The 26,003-nt window shown below is 46.9% G+C and overlaps 1 protein-coding gene across 1 annotated transcript; it reads left to right on the top strand.

Moving 5' to 3' along the window:
• The first annotated feature begins 794 nt into the window (after window positions 1–794).
• LOC148830273 (myosin-7-like) lies at window positions 795–24,589 on the top strand. Its single transcript, XM_088922181.1, has 41 exons — window positions 795–888; window positions 1,306–1,409; window positions 1,891–2,034; window positions 2,788–2,944; window positions 3,184–3,211; window positions 3,901–3,997; window positions 4,530–4,622; window positions 4,888–4,951; window positions 6,332–6,430; window positions 6,811–6,914; window positions 7,025–7,163; window positions 7,866–7,984; window positions 8,356–8,505; window positions 8,875–9,045; window positions 9,261–9,440; window positions 9,539–9,671; window positions 9,813–9,877; window positions 10,208–10,295; window positions 10,668–10,785; window positions 10,967–11,090; window positions 11,371–11,507; window positions 11,658–11,913; window positions 12,403–12,645; window positions 13,157–13,333; window positions 13,604–13,749; window positions 13,854–13,944; window positions 14,305–14,694; window positions 16,133–16,259; window positions 16,937–17,055; window positions 17,994–18,190; window positions 18,839–19,188; window positions 19,726–19,850; window positions 19,939–20,054; window positions 20,249–20,441; window positions 20,972–21,175; window positions 21,377–21,502; window positions 21,859–22,029; window positions 22,360–22,464; window positions 22,953–23,048; window positions 24,216–24,350; window positions 24,575–24,589. Exons 1-41 carry the CDS (start codon window positions 795–797, stop codon window positions 24,587–24,589), a joined length of 5,790 nt encoding a protein of 1,929 aa, XP_088778307.1.
• The last annotated feature ends 1,414 nt before the right edge of the window (window positions 24,590–26,003 follow it).

Raw genomic sequence — 26,003 nt, 5'->3', positions numbered from 1 at the left:
TCTTGATGAGAGCTTGGGAAGGCGTATAAGCCTGTGCCGTTTTAAGGCACAAGTCTGAGGCTGACCAGTTGTTTGGGAAATAAAATAGCATGAGATTAAGACGAGATTGTGAATGTAGGCCTTGTTGTTGTTAGAGTAAGACCTGTATTAAGTGACTTATGCTTTGTGAAAGAGTTATATCCCATTTCCCTCCCCTTGGCCTGCGCGTGTGTTTTCTTTTTGTCTATTTTTTGACCAGAGGACAGTTATAGAAGCTGTGTGAAATTCCATTTATTCTGTTGTCTGCCTTGGGAGTTTATAAAAGCAGGCGTTCTTCAGAATTGCCGTAAGTCCTTCTGTGCTTGCACTGTTCCAGGGTAAGTACAGAGCTGCACAGCAATTCTTCAGCATTGGTTTTCTTCTTTTGGGGCTGGCAGAGGCAACACCTGAGCATGGACGAGCTTTAAGAGCTTTAAATTGATCAGAATCGTGTGTTGTGTGGTGTAGGAAATTTACTGCTTTTGAATGCGGCAAACACCGAAGGGGCTTTGTTTTCTCATTTTTGTGTCAGAAAAACACCAAAAGCAGTAATTCTGCAAACAAACGCATGTCTTGGTCTTAGATGTCCTGACTGGAAAGGGGTGAGACGTGACTCTCTCTCTCTCTCTCTCTCTCTCTCTCTCTCTCTCTCTCTCTCTCTCTCTCTCTGCTCCGGTGTGTAAATTATCTTTCCTACTAGTGAAGGACTCCGCTGTGTCTTCTGTCCCTGCAGGACCTGGGTTCGCCTCTGTCGTCCCCCTGCGCCGGCCGTCACCATGAGCACCAACGTGGCTCAGCTTGGAGAGGCGGCTCCCTTCCTGCGCAGGAGCGCCGGGGAGCTCGCAGGGATGCAGATGCTGCCGTCTGACGGTTCGGTGTCTTCGCTTTCTTCCCTCTGTCAGCTTACCGAAACCAGTCCCAGACGTTTCCAAGTAGAAACAAATCCAAGTAGAGCCGAGCAAAGTTTGAAACTGTGTTTTTAATGAAATGGTCTATGCAAGCTAAAACCTGGTAATAATTGTACATATGGGCGTTATTTTAAATAGCTGTTTAACACAAGCGATTCAAAATGTTGCTACTGAAATCGGAGCATGTGAGGTTTTAAAGAGGTCCGTTATGTAAGTGAATATCAGTGCTGTTCAGCATGTCTTTTGATGGAAAAGTGCTCCTCAGTGAATCTTTGTGCAGAAAGAATACAGCAGTTTAACATCTCGGGCTCCCTTGGTGTGTCCTGGGACTCGCTTCCTTCCTGCCTCACTCATGTCTGCAGTCACGCTTCTTCTCCAGGTAAGAAGAGGTGCTGGATTCTTGACGACAGGGAGGCGTATATCGAAGCCGAAATCAAGGAGACCCTTGGAGACAAAGTAGCTGTGGAGGCTGCTGACGGCAGGGTAGGAACAGTCCTCCATTTTGCACAGGGGAAAGGAGAGAGTCTGCTCCAGATAAGACTAAAAATGACATGCATAAAAATGAACCTAATCTCAGACTGAACATTTTATGTAGACGTCAGTAGCCATTTAAATTTCATGCTGGCAACAATAGGCTGATTGTCAAGCTAGAATGAAACTTGCACTGTACGAAACCCACCTTTATAGGACTATGGCTCACATTAAATAAATACTTTCACCTATTCCCGTCAGGCATAAATCCCAAACTCTTTGTTATTTCAATCGAATTTGCTCAATGCTCTCTTGCAAATATTGTAATTAGATTGGAATCGGCCGTTTGAATTACAAACAGAAGTGAAACTGTGCCGCGCTGGGGCTTGTGGTGACTGCCTTGATGTCTAAGAAATATCTGGAGCCACTGTGGCCTTCAGCTGGTTGATCAATTGAGCTGTTGTGTTGACCTGTCCTGACCTCTCCTTTTCAGACCCTGCTGGTGAAGGAGGGAGACGTCCAACAGATGAACCCGCCCAAGTTTGATATGATGGAGGATATGGCCATGCTGACACACCTGAATGAGGCCTCTGTGTTGCATAACCTGCGCCGTCGCTATGCCAACTGGATGATTTATGTAAGAGCCAGACTGACATGGCCTTACATCAGCACTAGCTGAACACCCAGGACCCAGCAGGCACTTTTAGAGAGAAGAGGCAGCAGCAGCATGGTCACACTTCAGATTGCTGTGCAAATTAACATGACACAGAAGACACTCTCTTAAGAGTGTAAGAAAGGTTTCTTACATGGGAGCAGACCATTTGACCATTCTGAGTCCTTGGGTTGTTGGTTGGTTTCTATGAGACAAAAAGTTGAGTACTTAAAAGAAATAGAGCTGAGTTGAGAAGTTGAGTTCCTGAAAGAAGTTGGCCTGTCAGAGTAGGACATTTCTTCAAAACCAGGAATCATGCTCTTTGTCTAGACTTATTCCACAACAACAGCATGTTCTTTGTACTGTGGTGACCAACCCATCAATTTACTATAAATTGAGTTCTTGTTAATGTTGATAAAGCTTCCAGAGATTAAGACATGGTTAATATGAACACTCCTGTTTATCTGTAGATGTTTTATTACCTTTCTACAGAACCTTCATTTATACTAAATGAACCTTTAATAGAAAATCTATTAGATGATACAACTGAATCTAAAGTATTGCTGAATTGTTTAAATCGAAGCTTCAAATACCTGTAAATATGGAGAAGATGCTAAAATATATCATCACTTAGCATGTATTACAATAATTTGGTTGTTTTCTGTGCTCACCAAATGCTCTTATCCAGGACACACTTAAAATAGCGAGCATGCATGTGTTTCTTTTGGTTTGTCGCAGACCTATTCTGGGCTGTTCTGTGTCACCATGAACCCATACAAATGGCTTCCTGTGTACAAAGCTGAGGTGATAGCAGTTTATAAAGGCAAGAGGCGCTCAGAGTCCCCTCCTCACATCTTTGCCATCGCTGACAATGCCTACCACGACATGCTGCGCAGTGAGTACCTGCTGCAGGCCAGCGGATCAAAAACCGAATCCATTTTCCAACAACATCCACGCATTTTATTTTTCATCGCAAAAGCACGTCTTTTGCAAAAAACCTTGAGTCAGATTAAATAAGAAAAAATAGGTATTAAACAATATTACATATCTGCATATAGCAGTTTCTTGAATGAAAATGACAGTGTCAAATAATATCACCTGCATACAATTATTTCCTTTTATTTATTTTCACAGATCGGGAGAATCAGTCCATGCTGATCACGTGAGTGCTCGTGGGTTAGGGACCGCGGCTGTGGGAAATCTACAGTCACATCACGGTTCTTCTGTGAACAGAACCCATGCAAAACAGGGCCTAGGCCTTGCTGTGGCGTGACATTTGAAGAGTTGACATCTGACGTGAACAGGAAGAACTCAGGGACTGAAATTAAGGGCTGGTGTTCATACTGACCAGCTCTCCCAGTCCACCAGTTCCAGTGTTGGTTCCCGGGATTCCCTTTGCAGTGCTGTTGTGAACATGGATGGTGTTGTCTGGGCCTGTCTGGGCCTGTCGGGGCGGGTGGGGCCTGTCGGGGTGGGGCTGGGCTTGGGGCCGGGCCTGTCAGGGTGGGTGGGGCCAGGCTGGACTGGGGGGCGGGTCGGGTCTGTTGGGGGTGGGGCCAGGCTGGTCTGGGGGGCAGGCCGGGGTGGGGCCGAGCTGGGCTGGGGGGCGGGCTGGGCCTGTCGGGGTGGGGCTGGGCACGGGGCTGGGCCTGTGGGGTTGGGTGGGGCCAGACTGGACTGGGGGGCGGGTCGGGCCTGTCGGGGTGGGGCTGGGCTTGGGGCCGGGCCTGTCAGGGTGGGTGGGGCCAGACTGGACTGGGGGGCGGGTCGGGCCTGTTGGGGGTGGGGCCAGGCCTGTGAGGGTGGGTGGCAGCAGTGGACAGAACGCTCTCCCCCGTGTCTTTGCTGCAGGGGGGAGTCCGGTGCGGGAAAGACAGTCAACACGAAGCGAGTCATTCAGTACTTCGCCACGGTGGCAGCTGCTGGGGATGCTGGCGGCAAAAAGAACGTAAGTAATGGAATAAAGATGGACTCCTGGCCAGATGGCTGCGGGTTCGAGGCCCAGCTGAGCCGCCGAAGTTGTCCACTTGGACTAGCTGCTTCACTCAGACTCCCAGACTGCCCCAGTATAAACACCCTGCTGTATTCAAAGCTCTCCAGGTGGTTGTAAATGAGATCATGTGTTCAATTGATTTATTTGTTAAATAAAATAATGTTTTTTTTTAAAACTAGATTATTATTACATATGATTGTTTTGTTTGTTTTTCTTTTAATTGTTCATGACCTGATTTGTTCATCAGCAATTGAACAAATCATTCTGATCATTCTTTATGCTGAAATCATTTAACAAGATAAATTGCATAGCAAAAATATTATCTGACATTTTACCAGCATGCTGAAGGTTTATGTGTTATTTGGTTGCTATAGAAGGGCTAATTTGATGGTGATGATGATGACGAGGATGTTTAGCAGGTGCATTAACAGTGATCGAGGTGTTGCTGGAAGAGAAGGTGTTGAGATTGGTGGTGCTGTCTCTTCAGGGCTCGCTGGAGGATCAGATAATCCAGGCGAACCCTGCACTGGAGGCGTTTGGTAACGCTAAGACACTGCGCAATGATAACTCCTCCCGATTTGTGAGTAAAACCTCCTCACACTAATAATAAGACAGAGACCAAGTACTCCTGCTCCTGTTATGAATGAGTCCTGTTTTGGACACTTTGGAGAACTGAGGCAGATTCATGCAGACAGGACAGATTGAATGTGTGACCTGAGTTGAGGCCTTATTGGAGATTCAAAGAAGAGTATGCAGACCCATGACATATCCCTCCTGAAGTGCTTCTGGAATCGGTTACTCCCGGGAGTGTTGTCATTCTTGTTTTTTTATCCGTTTTTTACAAGGGCAAATTTATACGGATACATTTCGGACCATCTGGAAAGCTATCATCCGCTGACATTGAGATTTGTGAGTAGAATATTTTAAATCTAGTCTGTTTATCTGCATGTCTGCCTGTGTGTTTTAGAATAGTTAACACTGCTGTAACGCGTAATAATCTATATAATACATTTGCAATTTATTTTACTGTTGTGTTGTACTCATTTACACCAGCAGGGTGCAGTAAGTACAAAACTCAGGTGTTTCCCCTCCTACCTGAATAGTGAAGAGAACGTTTTTCAATTTTTTCAATTTTTTCAATTTTCAGTTTGACCATGTTTGGTTTCCTTTGCCTTGGGAACCCAGGCTTTTTTGTTTCTTAAGAGCAAATAAATTAAAGAACAGTGATACAGTGTAACTATAGATTACTGAAAGTACTGAAAGCAGCTACTGTATAGATTTCTATGCTCGGCTAAAACATGGACTTATAAAAACTAAAATATTCCCATGGCTACTGCCAAAGTTGTATAATCTACTTTATATAATATAACGTTTTTATGTGTATTTTATGTATTTGTAATTTGAATAAATAAAATATTACGTAACATACAAGTCTTTTCTTTGTAATGAAATGACATTACAAGAAGACAGGCCTTTTGCATTTGATCTGAAATTGCTTGTGTCACTCTCTGTGTGTGCACAAAGGTTCTTTTATCTGTCAAAGAAAAACATATTTCAAACACTTGAAAGGCCCTGCTGGATTACGTCAGGCTGCTAGGTGGGGTTTTATCCCATTCTCAGATGAATCAGAGGGATCTGTCAGGGCACACCTCTCGGAGTTTGTAAAAGAAAAGGGCAGTGCATGATAACTGGCTTTTTGTCAATCACAAACAGCTCAACTAAACCGTTTCAGGATTCTGAAAAAATTAGGAATCATAAGTGACCTTTTGGGCCTCTCAAATTAGATTTTACTGCATTTGCTTAAATATATATATAGAGAGAGATGTTAGTGTATAGATATATAGAGATGTTAATGACTACATCCCAGCTTTATTGTTTCTTTTCATAACCTGCTTGCCATATGAAAGGTTACTGTCTTATAATACTGTTAACAGAATCTAGTATAGGAAAGCGCAGTGATATTGTGGTAAAACACTGAGAGGTACGGTAAACCAGATTCTTACTGAAGGAACCTATAGCAAAACAAAGCCAATGCCTAATATATGCTTGGTTAAAGTTATTGTAAACATTTCAGAAGGTTTTGCACCTTTTCGCTTCCTGAAGCTTTCGGGTGGTTAGTATGAACACAGGCATGCAGAGGGGCATTTCATAAAGCCAACCTAGCCAGACCACTTGGTCTCACAGTCTTCACTTCTGTTTGTACTGGCATGCGAGCTACAGTTGTGTAATGACAGTGTACTGGTATAAGCTATACAACAGGTATAGGTTACAGTATGTGTGTCTTGACAGACTTGTTGGAGAAATCCCGAGTGATTTTTCAGCAGCCAGGCGAGAGGGACTACCACATCTTCTACCAGATCTTGTCAAGAAAGAAACCAGAGTTACAGGGTGAGTCTGAGACCGGCCCTGCCCTGCCACCTCCTGTCCCTTTATAGACGGAGACACCATCTGCAGGACAAGGACTGGTCTGCTTCAAACACCCAGGGAGTTCTGCAGTCTCTCTCCACTGAGGACTGAACTCTCAAGGGCTGCTCCATGCAATTCCCCTGTCCCAGTCCCACTTTGGTGCAGAGAGTCACTGTGCCGCCAGAACCATTGAAATCAGTGCCCACAAAAGTCCTGCTCTTGCAGCTGTGGACCTCAAATAGTGCTTTGTGACCATTGTTCACACCTTAAAATTTCAGCACGACTGATTTACATTTTACAGCAAATGTAATCTGTGATTTTCATTTTGTGCGTTTGTAATCAATGCTGTCCTCTCCTTCCAGAGATGCTGCTGGTTTCCAGCAATCCATATGACTTCCACTTCTGCTCTCAAGGCGTGGTGACTGTGGACAATCTGGATGACGGAGAGGAGCTGCTGGCCACTGATGTAAGGCCTTAGTGTGTGTGCGCGTGCTTGGCTCAGCGGCACCCACCTGTGGGAGCTCACCCGGGCGGGATGTAACCCTGCAAAGGGACACTGTTCTCTGCTCTTCACAGGAAGCCATGGACATCCTGGGCTTCAGCCCCGACGAGAAGTATGGGGCCTACAAACTGACCGGGGCGATCATGCACTTCGGGAACATGAAGTTCAAGCAGAAACCGCGGGAGGAGCAGGCAGAGGCTGACGGGACAGAGAGTAAGAGTTTTACTGATCCTCCCTCCTGCAGACAGGCACAGTCAGAGCCGAGAGAGGGGAGAGGGGTGAATGAGTAACGCAAGTGAGTCGCTCTTAATGCAGAGCTCGCTGAGGGAGCAGGAGAGCTGTTTCCCCCGAGGGACAGAGCTACCACGCACCTATTGAGACCACAAGAATGTCAGAGGTCTCAGTCATTTTCATTCTCCATTACTCATGACATGGTTGTAGTTACCGTGATACATTCATTATTATCAGGAAGTTTATCCATACAGTGATTTTTGAATTCTTTAGTAAAACATTAATTATAATAAGCCTGCAATGGCCTTGGACCTGCACTGTGTAAAACCCTCCCTTTCTCACAGAAGCCCTGAAAGTTTTTCTTCCCCTCAGTAAGCACCAGTAGGTGGTGGCAGTCAGTACCACTTAGTACTCTTAATGAAGAAACAAATCATTTTACCAGACTTCAGACCTAAATCAATGATTTCGCTTTACAGCGGCTTGTTTTTAGTGCTGCTCATGCAGTGGTACTTTCTGTTCTTTACCTCTGTAAGTAAACTCTGTAGTCTGCCCTTGAAGAGTTGAGTTAAAATTCAATTTTCTCGAATGTGTCCTAGTGTCTTCTCTTTCATGCCTGCATACCGTGGCTCTGTCAGAGCAGTCTGTGTGGTGTGAGTGCGGTGACACCTAGTTCTGCTCTTGCAGATATGGACAAGGCTGCCTACCTCATGGGCATCAGCTCCTCTGACCTTGTGAAAGGGCTGTTGCACCCGCGGGTGAAAGTTGGCAACGAGTACGTCACCAAAGGACAGAATGTCGAGCAGGTAGGCCGCTATTATGGCATTATTCACTTGAAAGCAGATCTGTTCCAGTTCTTTGTCACTGACAAAATTCAATGTGAACAATAAACGACAAAGTGATATCTTATCAGTGATAACAAGACATTCCTAGAATTACGTACAGTAATTTGTCTGACACCAGTCATAAAACCCCAGCATTTTTTCCCAAGCTAATGAGGCTGAGTCATGATTAGAGCCCTGTCCTGGGATTTCAAGATAGAAACTTCATGAGCTCAGATCCTTCAGCTCTTATTGGCAAAGAGTCCTGACATAGACTAAGAAGGGCCTCACTGTTGCAGCCCTTACTTCCAACAGTTAAAAATACCCAGGGTGTGTGTTTATTGTTTTACTTCCAGGTGATCTATGCTGTGGGTGCCCTGGCCAAAGCAGTTTATGATCGCATGTTCAAATGGCTAGTCACCAGGATTAACAGGACTCTGGACACCAAGTTGCCCAGACAGTTCTTCATAGGAGTACTGGACATAGCAGGATTCGAGATCTTTGATGTAAGTTGCAATACATCCCCTCACCAAAAAAAGACATGAGATAACCTTTTGTCATGCCCTTACAAAAGAAAACCGAGCAGTGGTATGCATACCATGTAATACAAGGTTGTTTCTTCCATACATGGTAATTAACATTAAGCTTCCTTGAAGCTTTGTCTTCAAACACCTTCCCCCATCTAAAACTGTTGAAAATTACTATAAATTAACATTAAAAAAGTTTGCTGGTCTTTGAAATGAAGAGTATATTCTTTGCCTCATTTTTGGGTAATTGCTAGCCTTAATACTTCACCTGCATCTGTTTTATTTAGGAGGGAGAGGATGAGTGATGAGTGGAGCTGTGTAACTAAACAGTCTGTCTTTCCCTTGCAGTTCAACAGTTTTGAGCAGCTGTGCATCAATTACACCAATGAGAAGCTTCAGCAGTATTTCAACCATCACATGTTTGTGCTGGAGCAGGAGGAGTACAAGAAGGAAGGGATTGACTGGGTTTTTATTGACTTTGGTCTGGACCTACAGGCCTGTATCGATCTCATTGAGAAGGTGCTTTTGCTTTGTCAGCCCTTCATTAACTCACTAAATTACTAAAAGAATAGCACTAGCTTTTGTCTCTTGGCTAAGAATAAACTGGGGTTTGATTACAATGCAGTGCTTTTATTGCCTATGAATTAGAAATACCTTCATGTACTTCATGCAGATTAAAGCCATTTTTAACAAGCCTATTTAAAATTTCTTGCACAACCTATGCTATGTTACAGCCAATGGGAATTTTGTCAATCCTTGAAGAGGAATGCATGTTCCCAAAGGCCACAGATATGACTTTCAAGGCCAAGCTGTATGACAACCATGTGGGCAAGTCCAGCAACTTCCAAAAACCCAAGCCAGACAAGAGGAGGAAGTATGAAGCCCACTTCGAGCTTGTGCACTATGCTGGAGTGGTACGTCAAGATGTTTTTTATGTGCTCTGAGTTACGTGGCCATTTGCTGACAACTGGAAGTGACAGTTGCCATTGTTGCCTTTGTGTGTCTTCCTGAGGTCCCATACAATATCATTGGTTGGCTGGAGAAGAACAAAGACCCCCTGAATGAGACTGTAGTTGGGCTGTTTCAGAAATCGTCCAATAAGCTGTTAGCAAGTCTCTTTGAAAACTATGTTTGCGCTGACAGGGGTAAGGGCTTTCTTGTACTGTATATCGTATATACTGTAGATTTGAAAAATACTGCAACTTTCATAATTTATAGTACTAAGAATTATGGCCACCTTAAGTTGAAAGTAGATTGAATGCTTATAGAGTTCTTTATCCCATCAGATCAATCCAGCGAGAAAAAGCGTAAGAAAGGAGCCTCTTTCCAAACTGTGTCTTCCTTACACAAGGTATCTGTCATCTGGGCCAGCTGGAACGTGTGTTTGTGGTTTGCAGTGCGCGCAAACAAAGTCGCCTTCATTGTCCTTCGGGGATTCTGCAGTGCACCTGTCAATAATTCCCCTATCCCGCAAAGGCAGAGCAAAGCAGTGTCGTACCGTGGAAAAGTAGAGAGAAATACAGTAAAGCATGGTACCATCCTTGGAAAAACCACAGCAAAGCCAAGGACAATGCATGTTACAGGAACCCGAAAATGATGCAGTAGTAAGCAGTAACGATGTGTAGTCTTACTGGAGCAAACTTGGAAAGTTGACCACGCTGTTGCCTGTCTCTGTTTCTAGGAGAACCTTAACAAGCTGATGACAAATCTGAAGTCCACGGCCCCTCACTTTGTTCGCTGTATCATTCCCAATGAAACCAAGACTCCAGGTAGGCACTGGGACAGTGTTATCCAACCAGTGAGCCAGGGTGATCTATCTGACCAAATGCAGTTGCAGCAAGCTGTTCCGCAAACTCAATGCACTTATTCCTCTCCCAGAATGAAACAGCTGTGACCTCACTTTTAGCATGGTTTGCGCTAATATTGTAAACATCATTGTACACATCATCACAGCACTTTCCCCTGTTGAAGCGAGATCTGTCCAAAGCGATTCCCCCCACCCCCCACTGTTGTGCAAGAGGATAGGACCATTCTCTACCCACCATCTGGGGAGAGTCATAATAGTCGGTGTTTCCCAGCTTCTTCTCCTCGGGAGCCGGCACCATTCGGAACGAGCCTGCTCCTTCTTGTTGATTTTTCAGGTGTCATGGACCCCTTCCTCGTGCTCCACCAGCTCCGATGTAACGGTGTTCTGGAAGGAATCCGTATCTGCCGGAAGGGCTTTCCCAATCGCATCCTGTATGCTGACTTCAAGCAGAGGTACGGTCCTCTCTTCACACTCAGCTCCTCTGATAGCCTTCAATCTGCGGTGTGTGCCTCACCAGCTTGGCCTGGGGCTGTTAGTCGTCGATCCTGGGTCTCGTCTGTGAGCGGGTTAATATTAGACAGCCACATGCATTGGCAGAGAGCTCTCCAAAATACCGCGTGGTGTCTCCTGCAGGTATCGCATACTCAATCCCAACCACATCCCCGAGGACAAATTTGTGGATGGCAGAAAGGCGGCGGAGAAGCTCCTGGGCTCCCTGGACGTCGACCACACCCAGTACCGCTTCGGGAGCACAAAGGTAGGGGAGCCCCGTGGGGTCTGACTCTGGGAGAGCAGCTGAACTGGAGTAAAAAAGAAAAACGCCTGTGAGTGACTGACCCTGGGATGTGTGTGATCAACTCTGTCATCTGTGTGACCGGCCCTATGCTCTTTGTGACTGAGTGTGACCAGTCCTGAGCTCTGAGCCAATTTCCTAGGGCTCTGTATGACCACCCCTGTGCTATATATGAAAGTCCCTGGAATCTGTGAGACTGTTCCTGGGCTGTGTACGAGACCAAACCTGTGCTCTGTGTTTCCAGGTGTTTTTTAAGGCAGGTCTCCTGGGACACCTAGAAGAAATGAGGGATAAGAGACTGGCCAAGGTCCTGACCATGATCCAGTCCCGAGCCAGGGGAAAGCTGATGCGCATGGAGTACCAGAAGATGTTTGAAAGAAGGTATCAGAGAGATCGTGCCCTGCTTTCTTTTTTCTTTCCAAAAGTATACCGCACATTTAACATAAAAATAGTTGTCATGTCAATGGTCACCCATATTCAGAAAATCAGTAAGAATGGTAAGTAGAAAAGTTTCCGTCTCTCTGCTCACAGGGAGGCGGTGCTGGTGATCCAGTGGAACATCCGGACCTTCATGGCGGTGAAGAACTGGTCCTGGATCAAGCTGTTCTTCAAGATCAAGCCGCTGCTCAGGACTGCAGAGGCGGAGAAGGAGATCTCCACCATGAAGGAGGAGCACCAGCGGCTGAAGGAGACGCTGGAGAAGTGCGAGACCCGGAGGAGAGAGCTGGAGGAGAAGCAGGTCACCCTCATCCAGGAGAAGAATGACCTCCTCCTCCAGCTGCAGGCGGTAGGGACCAGCCGGAGACTTCCCTAGTCAATTAAAAAGGTCCTTTTTTAATTTAAAGAACAATGATACATCTGTCATTTATGTGCTAATGTGTTAAAATTAAGTGAACAAATATTATTAGTAATTATTCATCTCCCTCTAAACTCCCAAAGAAGGCTCCACACCCGAAGGCACCACACCTGAAGAAGGCTCCACAGCCGAAACATTACGCTTTTTTTCTTCTGTTTTCAGCATGGAATAAGCCTTTACTTGTTCCTTTGCAGCCTACGCATGCTGACGTAGCTCCCTAATTGAACTACGTCTCCCTCTAAATACCTACCTACATGTATCTTTAACACTATTCTGTAATGAACTGGAGTGCAGTGATTGACACGTTATGCTGAAAGACAACACGTCCTCTGTTAACATTTGCATGCATTGATGAAAGATTGGCACTCTCAGTGTGGTTCGTTGCTGGTTCATCGGTTCTTCTGTGCGGCTCATTCCCAGGAGCAAGACACACTGGCAGATGCGGAGGAGCGCTGCGATCTGCTGATCAAGTCCAAGATCCAGTTGGAGGCCTGCTTGAAGGAGCTGGCGGAGCGGCTGGAGGAAGAGGAGGAGGCGGCGGTGGAGCTGGCCAACAAGAAGAGGAAGCTGGAAGACGAGTGCTCGGAGCTGAAGAAGGACATCGACGACTTGGAGATCACCCTGGCCAAAGCAGAGAAGGAGAAGCACGCCACCGAGAACAAGGTACCACTGGGGATTGCAGGAATGCGGCTAGCTTCTCACTGCCTGCTGATGACTGGGGATCTAGCCGATCCTTTTGATTAAAGCAATCCATTGTTAAATTATTTGATTATTTATTAAATTGTTTAATGTAATTGATTATTAATTATTTGATTAAAGCAATTAAGTCTGGGGGAAGTGCATCAACAACTTGTATTCTTGCTAAATTAATTTTTACAGTAACAGTAATAGTTAATAGAAGAAATCTATTTACTCTCTTAACCGTTTTGAAATTCAGTCAAATCAGCTTAGCAGCTATTTACTAAGATTGAAGAGATGATGTCTCCTCATACTGTGCTCATGTACCGAGTCATGTATACATTGGTGAGAAACGGAATGAAACTGCACGGGGTGTTACTGCAAAAGATGGAGAAGAACAATGAACAAAAACCAGAGGTCATCTCCAAGTAAATGTGGGGAGAAATTCCCGGTGAGCTAAGGACCTGGCGAGTTCACCCTCACCCGCACCCCACAGGTGAAGAACCTGATGGAGGAGCTGTCTGCGCTGGAGGAGACGGTGCTGCGGATGGGTCGGGAGAAGAAGGCCCTGCAGGAGGGTCACCAGCAGACCCTGGAGGAGCTGCAGGCAGAGGAGGAGAAGGTCCTCTCCCTCACCAAGGCCAAGACCAAGCTGGAGCAGCAGCTGGATGACGTGAGTCAGTAGGAGGGCCTGAGTAAAGGCCTGATTGTCTCTTTCTCTCTTTTGGGAGATGTGCACCAGGCAAGCAAAGATCCATCAATAACTTAATCACATCATCTTAGAACGTTTTAGATCCCCCACATTCTGGAGGTACTTGTGTTTACAACAGCCAAAGGCCTTCCAGCATGAAGAGTTTCTGGAATAGCAATGGAAACTAGAAGTGGGAAAATGTTCTGGCTTTGTACAGTAAGGGAACGGCCATGCTGTTTTCTTTCTGCTCAGCTGGAGAGCACCCTGGACCAGGAGAAGAAGACACGCGTCGACCTAGAGAGGATGAAGCGCAGGCTGGAGGGAGACCTGAAGCTGACCCACGAGACCATCACGGACCTGGAGAATGAAAAGCTGCAGCTCGAGGAGAAGCTGAAGAAGTGAGTCAGCGTGACCGGGCGTCTGAAGAAACGCACGGTGCTGCTGTTTTTCTGTTGCAGGTGTCTCCCTTCACCCCCTCATAGCTCTGGTGCTGTCATTGCAGGAACGAATCTGAGATGAGCAACCTCAGCTCAAAAATTGAGGAGGAGCAGGCCATGGCAGGCCAGCAACAGAAGACTATTAAAGAGCTCCAGGTAGGAGCTTTGGCCCTCTTGAAACCTGCTACCCATTCGTCTAGCAAATAGCATTGTCCACAGGCAAAAGTGATTTTAATGTCTACTGATACAGAAGTGATTTGTTTAAATCTTGCTGTACATCTCATTTTGCCTAATCTATCTCTAATCTTATACAGCTCCTGGCACAAAGTCTCAGCTTTCAGTTAAGAAATCTTTAGATCTTTTCAGGTTATTCCAGATCTTTATGTTCTTGATCGGACCTTGTTTTAAGCAAGACAGAATAACAAGGAAAGGATATCTGCACCTGCGTTGCAACATCTCGTTGTGGAAGAGCAGGGCAGAGTTATAGCTGGGCTGTGCCGGTGACTGTGCCCGCAGGCTCGAATCGAGGAGCTGGAGGAGGAGCTGGAGTCGGAGAGGGCAGCCAGGGCGCGGGCGGAGAAGCAGCGGGCCGAGCTGGCCCGGGAGCTGGAGGAGCTGGTGGAGCGGCTGGAGGAGGCGGGCGGTGCCAGCAGCGCCCAGGCCGAGCTGAACAAGAAGCGGGAGGCGGAGTCCCTGCGTCTGCGGCGGGACCTGGAAGAGACCACGCTGCAGCACGAGGCCACCGCCGCCGCCCTGCGCAAGAAGCACGCCGACAGCGTGGCGGAGCTGGGCGAGCAGATCGACGGCCTGCAGAGGGTCAAGCAGAAGCTGGACAAGGAGAAGAGCGAGCTCCGCCTGGAGGCGGACGACCTGGCAGGGAGCCTCGCGCACATGACCAAGGCCAAGGCAGGACATCCTTTTCTTTCAGCTTACAGAGCCCCAGCGTAGCGGATTGGCCGTCTTCGGCACAGAAATATTGCACAGTAGATCCAGTGGGCGTCTCTCTTGACAAAAGTGCGTTTCCCTTAGTGGCTCACCATGTGTCCCTGACCTGATTTGTGCTGATTGGTCAGGGGTTAGGGGTCAGAGGTCAGGGTCAGGGTCAGGGGGTCAGAAGGGAGAGGAAAGAGGTGTTGAAAGAAGGGGTCAAAGAGCCCTGTGTTTTCCTAACTGTCATTTGAAAGTATTAGGAACAAATTTTGCTTTTATCTCTCGCAAAAAAAAAATCATACCCTAGAGAGAAAGCAAGCTTTATAATGAAAGCTTGTTTTTTTCCCTGTCTGAATGTAGAGTGGTGTGGGCTGCAGCTCTTGGTATTGCTGCTGGGGTGACTTGTGTGAAAGCTTAATTTATTCCAGATTCTTTGATGTTTTAAAATTGTGTGATTTGAGTTTTCATAGTCCCAACAAGCTGAATCCTGTCTTATAAGCTTTATAAATCCTTCCCCAAAGAAAAGCTTTACAAAAGAGCCCCGTCTCTCTGTGAAAATATTCTTGTGAAGCTGGCATCTGTATAAATGTCCCTTCAATATCTTAATTTTAAATTGCATCAAAATGAAAGATCAGTAACAATACATGTTCTGAATTAATGAACTCTTGATTTTCATCTTGTTCTACACTAAGCTCTTTTTTAGATCAGACAATGGCCAGGCGAGCTGCCAGCCCAGTCTAAGGTGGCTTTACCCAGATTTCCAGAGAGCTGACCTTATTGTTACACTTTCTATTTCTGTGTGTTTTGGGCAGCTGTGTATTAACCTACTTCCCTTCAGGATGATTAATGTAACAAGGGTTAGCTCTGTCCTGAAATCACTATGATCAAATCATTTTTAAAGGTTAATTCCGTAGTTAAAAAGAAGATTTACAGGATGGCATTAGAGACTGGCAGGTTAAATCACCCTTGATGTACAGTGGCACAGTGCCAGGTCAGGAAGACATTAACTATTGAGAAGATCTATAAAGCAAACCACATTTCAACCTTTCATGGCAAAAGTTCACGCTCTAAGCATTGACGTGAACTTAAAGATGCTTCCAGATAAGTTTTAAGTTTTTAAGATAAGATAAGTTCTCTTGTACTGCGTTTTCTCTCCTGTGACACACAATGTCTGATTTTGCCTGTAGATAAATTGTGAGCAAAGAGCTTAGATGCATAATGAGCCCGCAGTTTGCAGTAAGAAGCCTCTTTTACCAAAAACTACAGTACTGCAAGATGCATATTAAAAAACAAACAAACAAAACAATACAACAGCAAAGGGCTAATTGTCCGATCTGTGCTACTGTACGTCAGTTTCTATAGTGGAAAGCCTGGCCCTACTCCAATGTGGACTGTAGTGTCTTTTCTTCGGCAGGCGACCTCAGAGAAGCTTTGCCGCACCTACGAAGACCAGCTGAATGAAGCTAAATCACGGCTTGAGGAGCTCAGCCGCCAGGTCGCTGACCTCAGCACCCAAAGGAGCCGCTTGCTGACAGAGAACGGTATACACTGCAGGCCTGTGAGGGGCCAGGACTTTCTGTGCAAGCACAGCTGTCTTTTCCTTTGAATTCTGAGCTCTTCACAAAATGAGAGATCTTCTTTTCTGAGGGACTGCTTGCTTAATGCCGTTCCATAATCGACCACGAGACCTTTCAAAGAAAGGATGAGATTTGTCCGGCCACAGTAGATAGACCAAATGGTTCTGTTTCATTTAACAAGTTTCTTGCATTCTTACTAGAAAAATGTATCCTATGCTGCATACCAGAGGAATTGTACTGTGGGTGTTGAATTGCCCATCCTTCCTTTTTTCCATATAGAATAAATAATTTCGTTTTAAGAAAGAAATGGAAGATGTTCTGTTAAAACTTTGTTATTCAAATACATCAACTACACTCTAATTGCAATGCAATCACGCTGTGATAAGATCTGTAACAAGAATGCATCTTACTAGGTTATGATGGTTAGTATAATATGCCATTACAATGCAAAGTCAATGCATACGTGATTGTAGGATTATATGTGCCACTTCACATAGTTAAGGTACATACTTGTTTTGTTGTCATTACATTGTAATTACATAATACTTAATAAGCCTATGTAGCGAATTGCCTCCGATTCAACCCGTGCTGATCCTGATAGCCGGGAGGCGCAGTGCTGACCATGCGGCGTTCCGTGGCAGGGGAGATGAGCCGGCAGCTGGAGGACAGGGAGGCCCTGATTGGCCAGCTGACGAAAGGCAGGAGCATCTTCACCCAGCAGGTCGAGGACCTCCGGAGGCAGCTGGAGGAGGAGACCAAGGTGAGCGCGGTCTCGCTCGGACTCGGAACAGCTCTCGTCAGGGAGACTGCTCCAGGCTTACTGTTCTCACGCCCTTGGAGCAAGGTTACTGAAAGCTGGTTTCAAGGGAAAAAAAATGCAAGTGTGCATTCAGTACTTGTTGCATAAATTATTGAAAACATGAAAAATTGTAAGACTTATACTACTGGACAAAAACAAATCTGTCCAAAAAATTACATCTTTGAGCAATAGTCGACAAGGATTGCTACTGTGTGTTTTGCTTGTTAGATGGTTTCGTCATGAAACGATAAATCAGTAAATCAACTTAATCCTAATTAACAGTCAAGTAAACTGACTGCGGAGTCTTGGTTTACACACAAGTAAACCAAGTGACTTAACCTGGGTAGGCTGTTACTTCAGCGTGGGTGATTTATTTAGCATTGCATCAGCTCTGTGCTTTGATAATCTCCCAGTTAGAAATGAAAATTGCGTTCGCTCCTGCTTTAACAATAATGTGATCAAAAGTATTGAGGAACTGGTGCCTGTTAGGGCCCCGTTCATGCAGAACATCACAGGGATATTTGTAGTTTCCTGTGTCTATTATCTCACCTTACACAGTCATACAACTTGTCTTGGCCGGCCATGTGAGCACTGTGCTGTAGGAATGGAGATCCAAACCTTTTAAAAAAGGTCTCTTTGCTCATTAATGCAGCCCTTGGGAAAAAGAGTGGCCTGTTTCATATTCTGAAGTGGCAATCGGTTTCAGTTACCACCTGCTGCTGCGGGCCTCGTTTTTGAAACCTAACTTGATGGCTTGCCTGTGTGCGCTGGCGAGCAGCTTGTGGACAGCGCGTTGGGCAGGCGCGCGCTCCACGTGCAAATGTCCAAAACGAGAAGCGGCTGCCTGACGGCCTGCGACTCATCCCGGCTCGCATGGCCTGTCCCCCGGGCCCCCGCAGGCGAGGAGCGCGCTGACCCACGGGCTGCAGGCCGCGCAGCGTGACCGCGACCTCCTGCGGGAGCAGTACGAGGAGGAGCTGGAGGCCAGGGCCGAGCTGCAGAGGCTGCTGTCCAAGGGCAACGCAGAGGTGGCCCAGTGGCGGGACAAATACGAGACCGACGCCATCCAGAGGAATGAGGAGCTGGAGGAGGCAAAGTGTGTGAGACTGGGCCTACACACACACACACACACACACACACACACACACACACACACACAAGTACACCTATACACACACATACAGTACACACACACCTACAGTGTACACATTTACATCTACACTCACCTGCGCACACACAACTACAGTGTACACATTTACATCTACACACACGTACACGCACACCTAAAGTGTACACATTTACATCTACACACACCTGTGCGCACACACACATACACACATGTACACACACACCTACAGTGTACACATTTACATCTACACACACCTGTGCACACACACATACACACACGTACACACACACCTACAGTGTACACATTTGCATCTACACACACCTGCGCGCGCACACACATACACACAAACACACACACCAACACACACTTTCTCATGCACCTGTCTCCAATCACAAACACAAGCCAGACCTCCTCTCAGTGCAAGCCCCCTGTACATGAAATAAAGAGATTTGTGCAGTATGTAAATATGAAGTATATTTACACTACAGACAGAAAATACAGCCTAAATAAGCGCAAGTGACATGAGGTTTAATAACTATTCCCCCTTGAGCGCCAGCTTCCGTCCTTGCGGGCACGGCGGCGCCTTCAGGGCGGATCCGCTCTCTGCTCCTGTAGGAGGAAGCTGGCAGCGCGGCTGCAGGAGGCGGAGGAGAGCGTGGGGGCGGCCCACGCCAGGGCCGCGTCGCTGGAGAAGACGCGCGGCCGCCTGCAGGGGGAGCTGGAGGACCTGCTGGTGCAGCTGGAGAGGGCCGGCGCCGCCGCGGCCGCCCTGGACAAGAGGCAGCGCGGGTTCGACAGGCTGCTGGCCGAGGGGAAGCAGAAGCACGAGGAGAGCCAGGCGGAGCTGGAGGCCTCGCAGAAGGAGGCGCGGGCCCTGAGCACCGAGCTCTTCAAGATGAAGCACGCGTACGAGGAGGCCCTGGTCGGCCTGGAGGCCACGAGGCGAGAGAATAAGAACCTGCAAGGTCAGCGCCGCGGTTTTTTACACAACCGCTACTCCCCAGCTGCTGTGGCCTCCCACAGCCAGCCCTGCCGTTTGAGGCTGCAGGTCAATCGTAACTAATCCAGGGTTAATCTCTGGATCCCATTACCAAGCATAGGGAACCGATTTGGTAAAAGAAAAAAAAAACCCGACCTGTTCTGACACTGCATTCGCACGGAGTAGAAACGCAAGTGTCAGGAACGTTCTGCGTTCTGAACGCGGAGGTGAACAGTGAGGTTTAGGACCGGGTAGTCCTCTTTCACACAGTGCCACAGCACAGACCCCATCAACACTGTTTCTGCCACTCCCTGCGGAAGTCAGTTTCTCCGGCCCTGGAACATGAGGGGATACACTGGACATCATCCCGGAGAATCAGCTGGGGCGGTAAGACAGATGGTGAGGGATGCTGACTGAGCATTGTGCATCAGAAACGTGCTGATGACGTTCCAGAAGCCTCGCCGTGCTCAGCTTAAGGGCAACGGTTACGATTTCCCTTAACACTTTGCTCCTTGTTTCGCAGAGGAAATTGCAGATTTGACAGACCAGATAGGCGAAAGAACAAAAAACATTCAGGAGGTTGAGAAGATGAAGAAACAGCTAGAGCAGGAGAAGGCGGAGACCCAGACTGCTTTGGAGGAGGCTGAGGTAAAGGGGAAATGCAGCCACCAGTATATAAGTGTATATAACTAGAACTATGCCTTTGATTTCCTCCATTGTTGTGTCTCCTCTCCAGGCAGCATTAGAACATGAAGAAAGCAAGACTCTGCGAGTACAGCTCGAGCTGTCTCAAGTAAAGGCAGATTTTGAGAGAAAGGTCGCAGAGAAAGAGGAGGAAATTGAAAACTACAGGTAAACCTGCAAACTACAGGAAGATACGCAGTTACAGCATTTTTACATTACAATCTTTATGCATTTAAAATGGACCTATGCTCAGTGCTACATTTTTTACACTTCATTACTTATACACACCGCACACGTTCACCGCTGTGTGATAAGACATGCATTAATGAGCATGCAGCAGATCCTCCTGCTCCACCCCTCAGGAAGAGTTACCAGCGCGCCGCTGAGACGCTGCAGGCCGCCCTGGACGCCGAGGTGAAGAGCCGCATGGAAGCGGTGCGTGTGAAGAAGAAGATGGAAGGAGACCTGAACGAGATGGAGATCCAGCTGAACCACGCGCACAGGCAGGCTGCAGAGGCCCAGAAGAGCACTCGTGCCCTGCAGCTGCAGAGCAAGGTGAGCGAGGGCTTACACACAAGTACTCGTCTTCTAACAATAAGTACAGAATAGCAGAAACTCCACTTATACTCAAGTGTTTCACCCTTTGAGATCAGCCACTACTCAGTCGGACATACGGTATGGATGGATGTTTGCCCGTTATGCCTTCCGGCTTGTAGGGGCAGCAACATCCTGTTGCTGTTTCCGTAATATTAGTTTTTTACGGGACAGGGCTGTTAGCCTTGGGCCCAGCCTCCAGCATGGAGGACCTGGCGCCGGACATGGGACACGAACCCACTAGCCTGAGATTGTGAGTCTCATGCTCTACCAACAGAGGTAGTTGGACCCCACACACAGTATATGGATATCTTAAAAATATGAGCACATGGGACCAGTTTTTAGCTCCATAAAAGCATGAAATATTATTTTTTACAGTTTTAATAAAACTGAAATGCTCTCCACACTCACGGTTCCCTCTAAGGGCTGGCATGTGTCCACTCAGCTGGCTCTGTCCAAGATGACTGGCCTGGCTGTCCTGTGTTGTCCAGGAGCTCCAGGTGCAGGTGGATGAGTTGTCCCAGGAGCGGGGGGATCTGAGGGAGCAGGCCGGTCTGGCGGAGCGGCGTTCGGCACTGCTGCAGGCTGAGCTGGAGGAGCTCCGGGCCGCCCTGGAGCAGACGGAGCGCAACCGCAGACTGGCTGAGCAGGAGCTGTCCGAGCTGGTCGAGAGGGCCAACCTGCTGCACACACAGGTATGGCAGGGACAAGTGCACTGAGGCTCCCTGATGCACAGGCTGCCCAGTGACACTGCTCCATCACTGAGGGACAAGTGCACTGAGGCTCCCTGATGCACAGGCAGCCCTGAGACACTGCTCCAGCACTGAGGGACAAGTGCACTGAGGCTCCCTGATGCACAGGCAGCCCTGAGACACTGCTGCCTCTTCTCGTCCCAGAACACCAGTCTCCTTAACCAGAAGAAGAAGCTGGACAGCGACATCATTCAGATGCAGCAAGAAGTCGATGAGGCTATAGAGGAGAGTAAGAATGCAGAAGAAAAGGCCAAAAGGGCAATTAATGATGTAAGGCGCCTTCTGTTTCTTGTCTTTTGTTTGTTTCTTGGTTTTGCACTTTAGATAATGTTCTCAACAAGAGAAATAAGGCTTCTGTTTTTTTTTAATACAAACACTCTAAAAGCTGTTGAGAGTGTTGTAACTGTGGCCCTTTGCTCTAGCAACAAAAGCAATTTGCCATGAATTTTCCATCAGACGAGAGAATCAAGAAGAATTGGCTTCCTTCCAGGACAGGATCAGCTGCATGTTTCCCCCCCAGCAGGCTTGCAGGAATTGTGAGCACTCTCCCCAACGAGACTGCTGCTGCGCTGTGTAGTGTTCTCCTCGGAGTAGCCTAACAGGCAGACCGGCCCTCTGCCCCCCAGGCTGCTGTGATATCCGAGGAGCTCAAGAAGGAGCAGCACACCTCGGCTCACCTGGAGAGGATGAAGAAGAACATGGAGCAGACCATCAAAGACCTGCAGATGAGGCTGGATGAAGCCGAGCAGGTTGCCCTGAAGGGAGGCAAGAAGCAGATCCACAAGTTGGAGACTCGGGTAAGACCTCTTATTGTAATTATTGAAGATCCTTTCTTGCAGACAGGGGTGGCCGCTCTGATTTGGCTGCACTGACGATATTTTAACCTCCGAGCTCTGTCGCAGTCCTTGTATCTCAAGCCTTTCACTGCAAGCTTTCCATTCCATTTCGTTGTCAGTCTGTATTCTAGCCAGTACTTAATTTTCAGCAGCCGTGTCCATTAAGAGGTGGAGGGTGAATGAAACATATAAAGGATGGGTGGATGGGAGTCAAGGAAGGGAATTTGCTTGTCATTCCTGCCCCTGTTGTCGTGGGATCTGGGAGTGAGTGGGGCCGTTGGTTCTCTGCAGGTGCGGGAGCTGGAGAGCGAGCTGGAGAGCGAGCAGCGGCGCCACAGTGAGGCGCAGAAGGGGCTTCGCAAACAGGAGCGCAGGGTCAAGGAGCTGACCTTCCAGGTACCCCATCCCGAGAGCTCAACCGGAGCACATAAAACCCGCAGTGCTGTCCGGAAAAACGGGTAACGGAGACGGTTGCTCAGGAGAGTAACCAAACACCAGCTTATTACACGGCCCCAAAGCAGTACCCTGTAAGGGTTTACTGTAATTGGTTAATTATCCCTTCGCTGCATTCATTGCCTTGAATATCCTCATCCATATTTTCACCCACCTCTCTCACAGCTGCCCCCTGAAGTTTTCTCTGGCCGGCTCATGAGCCACGGGGCATCGGCAGTATTTTTGCATACTTTCAGTCATTCATTTAATAAATGACGATTATGGGTGTGACCTTGTGAATAGTGGCCAAAGAAAAACATACAGCTCGAATGCTCTGGCTGACCCCCACACGTTCTTTTGGGGGGTGAGAAATCCCACCAGCTCAGATGAGCTGTGAGGTGGTGCTGGGCTGTATTGGGCCTACTCATGTGACTGCCCGCGGTGTCCGGCAGACGGAGGAGGACAGGAAGAACCTGGCCAGGATGCAGGAGCTGGTGGACAAGCTGCAGCTGAAGGTGAAGAGCTACAAGAGGCAGGCCGAGGAGTCGGTGAGTACCCCAGCCAGCAGTGCAAGGCCCATGGGACTGAGTACAGGCACTTTTCCAATTCAGAGCCATTTCGTGTAAAAAATTAGCAACCTTAGCAACATTAAAGATAACAGTGCTGCAACACAACAGCAAGCTTAAAAGAAAGAGGCAAGCACAGCAGTGTCTGGTAGAAATATCAATGCAGTCTACATAAAAGGGGAACTGCAACGCTATTTTTATATTTCAGGAATAGAAGGTATCGGCATTGGTGAGTGCATTTCAAACCAAAATGAAAACAAAATGTACACAGTAACTTAAAAACCTTCAATTCACATAAAAAAATTCAGAATGAGGAGACCAAATGCCCGGTGATGTGAAGAGGCCTTATTACATTGTCAGCAAGCAGGCTAGTGAAGACATCCCTTTTAATCCAATAGAAATATTGCTCTTGACTTTGAGACGGTCTTGCCAACAAATACAACTTGCTTGTTAACTCTGCGTGCACATGACGTTGGAACATTCCTGGGGTGAAATGGCTGCTGCACAACCTGTACTTGTTCACTCGTACATCACGTTACATTAGCCATTACAGTGGCTAGTGAGCAGGAAGGGCTGCTACACATTAAAATTTGTGCCAACTCTCGCTCTCACCTGAGATCAGGCGTTTTCAACAACATGTCAACAACCTGAGACTTTCATAAAGTTCACTATTTTGTGCTTAATTCAGAATTTGTGAAATTTTGCTATACTGTTGACTAATTTATTTTGCTACTTAATAACCGGTCTGAGAAATTGGGATTCCCCCTTAACAAGTAGCCACGGAGAGGACTGGGGTGAAATTGATCAGTAAGAAAGAAATGCATGATGTATGAGCAAGTTGTCACAGTTGCTGAAATTAAGGAATATTATTTTCTAGTATTATTTTCTACTAACTAAATCTTATGTCTTAAATCTAAATCAGGCCATCCTGGCTCAAGGAATGAAATACTACGTTTCCAGACAAAATAAAGATGTATCCTCTTACTAGCCCTATACTTTTGACAACATTTTTATTTTAGATTTTTAAAACGGATCAATTCTCGTGCTGTGTCAGTGATGTAGTATTCATGGCTCTCCCTGCTTCAAGTCCTACTTTGAAGTTTCTGTCATTTAGATGGTCTTTCTCTGCCTTCTCACCCCTGTTTTCAGGAGCAGCAGGCCACAGCGAGCCTGGTCAAGTACAGGAAGCTGCAGCACGAGCTGGACGATGCAGAGGAGAGGGCAGAGGTCGCAGAGTCGCAGGTCAACAAGCTGAGGACCAAGAGCAAGGACTTAGGTGCCAAGGTCAGCTGACGCCAGCAGGGGGACGGGGGGATAGACCCAGACCGCAGAGCAATGCACGTTCCCCCTCTCCTGAAAGCCGTAGTAATACAGTAATCTAGCAAGGAGTGGCACGTATTCTTTTTTAGGAGTTGAAAGGTAGTTCTGGAAAGCTTTCAAAACCTTTAAATGCCAGTCACTGCAAGCCCTCACTGCACCACCTCTTCCTCTCCCTTCTCCTCTTGCAGGTACGGGAAGAGTAGAGCTCGTGATTGTGCCGCGCCCTGACGAGTGTTGATACAGGTGGATATGCACAGTGGGAAACTGAGTGGAGTGGTACATCACGTGGGTTACTTTGTGTTAATATAAGAAACTACAAGACTTTGGCACTGTGTTGCAATACCTGGCTCCCTGTCTCTGTCCAGAGTCCAGGTGGACTGTACACAGATGGGGCGGGACAGCTCTGGGTGTCTGAGATGGCAAAGCTGCATTTGAATAATTTGAACTTGTTGTGATTTGCTTGTGTGGAGGGCATGTAAACACACAACTATTTATTGTGCTGTTTCCTTTCCTTTACAAACCCTGAAATCCTGTTTGACATCATCGGAGTCGGGTTTCCTTTCTTTCTGATCATATAGGCTGTTTTTGTTTGATTTGTATGGTGGTGATAATTGCAAGTTTCATAACAGACTTGCATTGTATTGCAGTTGTTGGTTGTAGCAATAATTAAGCAGTGGTATAAATTTAGGAAGACTGTAGTGATTCTGCTGAGGGCCAGAGTTAAATTTTCAGTATCAGCTTAACCTTCAGATGGGGCTGCTGTGTTTTGGGATTTGTTAACTGAAGATGTTTGCATGCATAATGTCTGTTGAATTGAACAGTAAGCTGTTATTGAAGCCAGTATAGACTTTCTTTGCATCCAAGGCCTGTGGATTGAGACCGATTTTAATAAAGTGATGTAAGGAGTGAAATACAGTGTACCTGAAGAACAAAAGCCAGATTCACTAAGCACAAGAACATAAGAAAGGTTACAATGGAGAGAGGCTCCTCTTGCTCATCTGGTAGCTGGGACCCTCAGTTAGATTTCCTTGTGCTTCTCCTTTCCTGTGTTCTTTGCACCTGAGAGCAGATGAACACACTGAAGTCGGTGCCTTAGTTAAGGGAAACGTTTCCATGTTTCTGTGCGTGGTGTTTGTACAAATCTGACCCTCGCCTGGGGTTAATACTCCCAACCTGGCTTGAGTGCATTTTTAAATAGGCACCTGCTGTTGTACGCCACATCTCAGGAATAGCTGAAAAATGGGGATAACATTGTTAGGAATGGCCACTGGGCCGTAAGTAGAAGTATTTCTGTGATTCCAGTACATTGGTAATGGTCTCTCATAAACACCCAAACCGTCACTGAACTGCACTAGGACTCCTTATACGGCTCCCTATAGTGTTGCATATGCATTTCCAAGACATGCCCCTCACTTTTCAGTGTGCATCTTGTCTAGTGTGCACTTTTTGGTGTGTCTTTTATACCTCTACATTGTAATCCAGGTCAGTGTGTAATGTGCACGCCAATCAACACAGAAAGCATGTGCCCTTTATTTGGAATTCAGTAATTGGATTATCTCAGAAGACAGAAGTTATGTGTTTGTCAATTTTATTGTTTTCATTAAGTTGATCTCAGTT

Source organism: Atractosteus spatula, chromosome 7 (assembly GCF_055471065.1).
Source record: "Atractosteus spatula isolate fAtrSpa1 chromosome 7, fAtrSpa1.hap1, whole genome shotgun sequence".
Classification (NCBI taxonomy): Eukaryota; Metazoa; Chordata; class Actinopteri; order Semionotiformes; family Lepisosteidae; genus Atractosteus; species Atractosteus spatula.
This window is presented reverse-complemented; position numbering and strand designations above follow the sequence as displayed.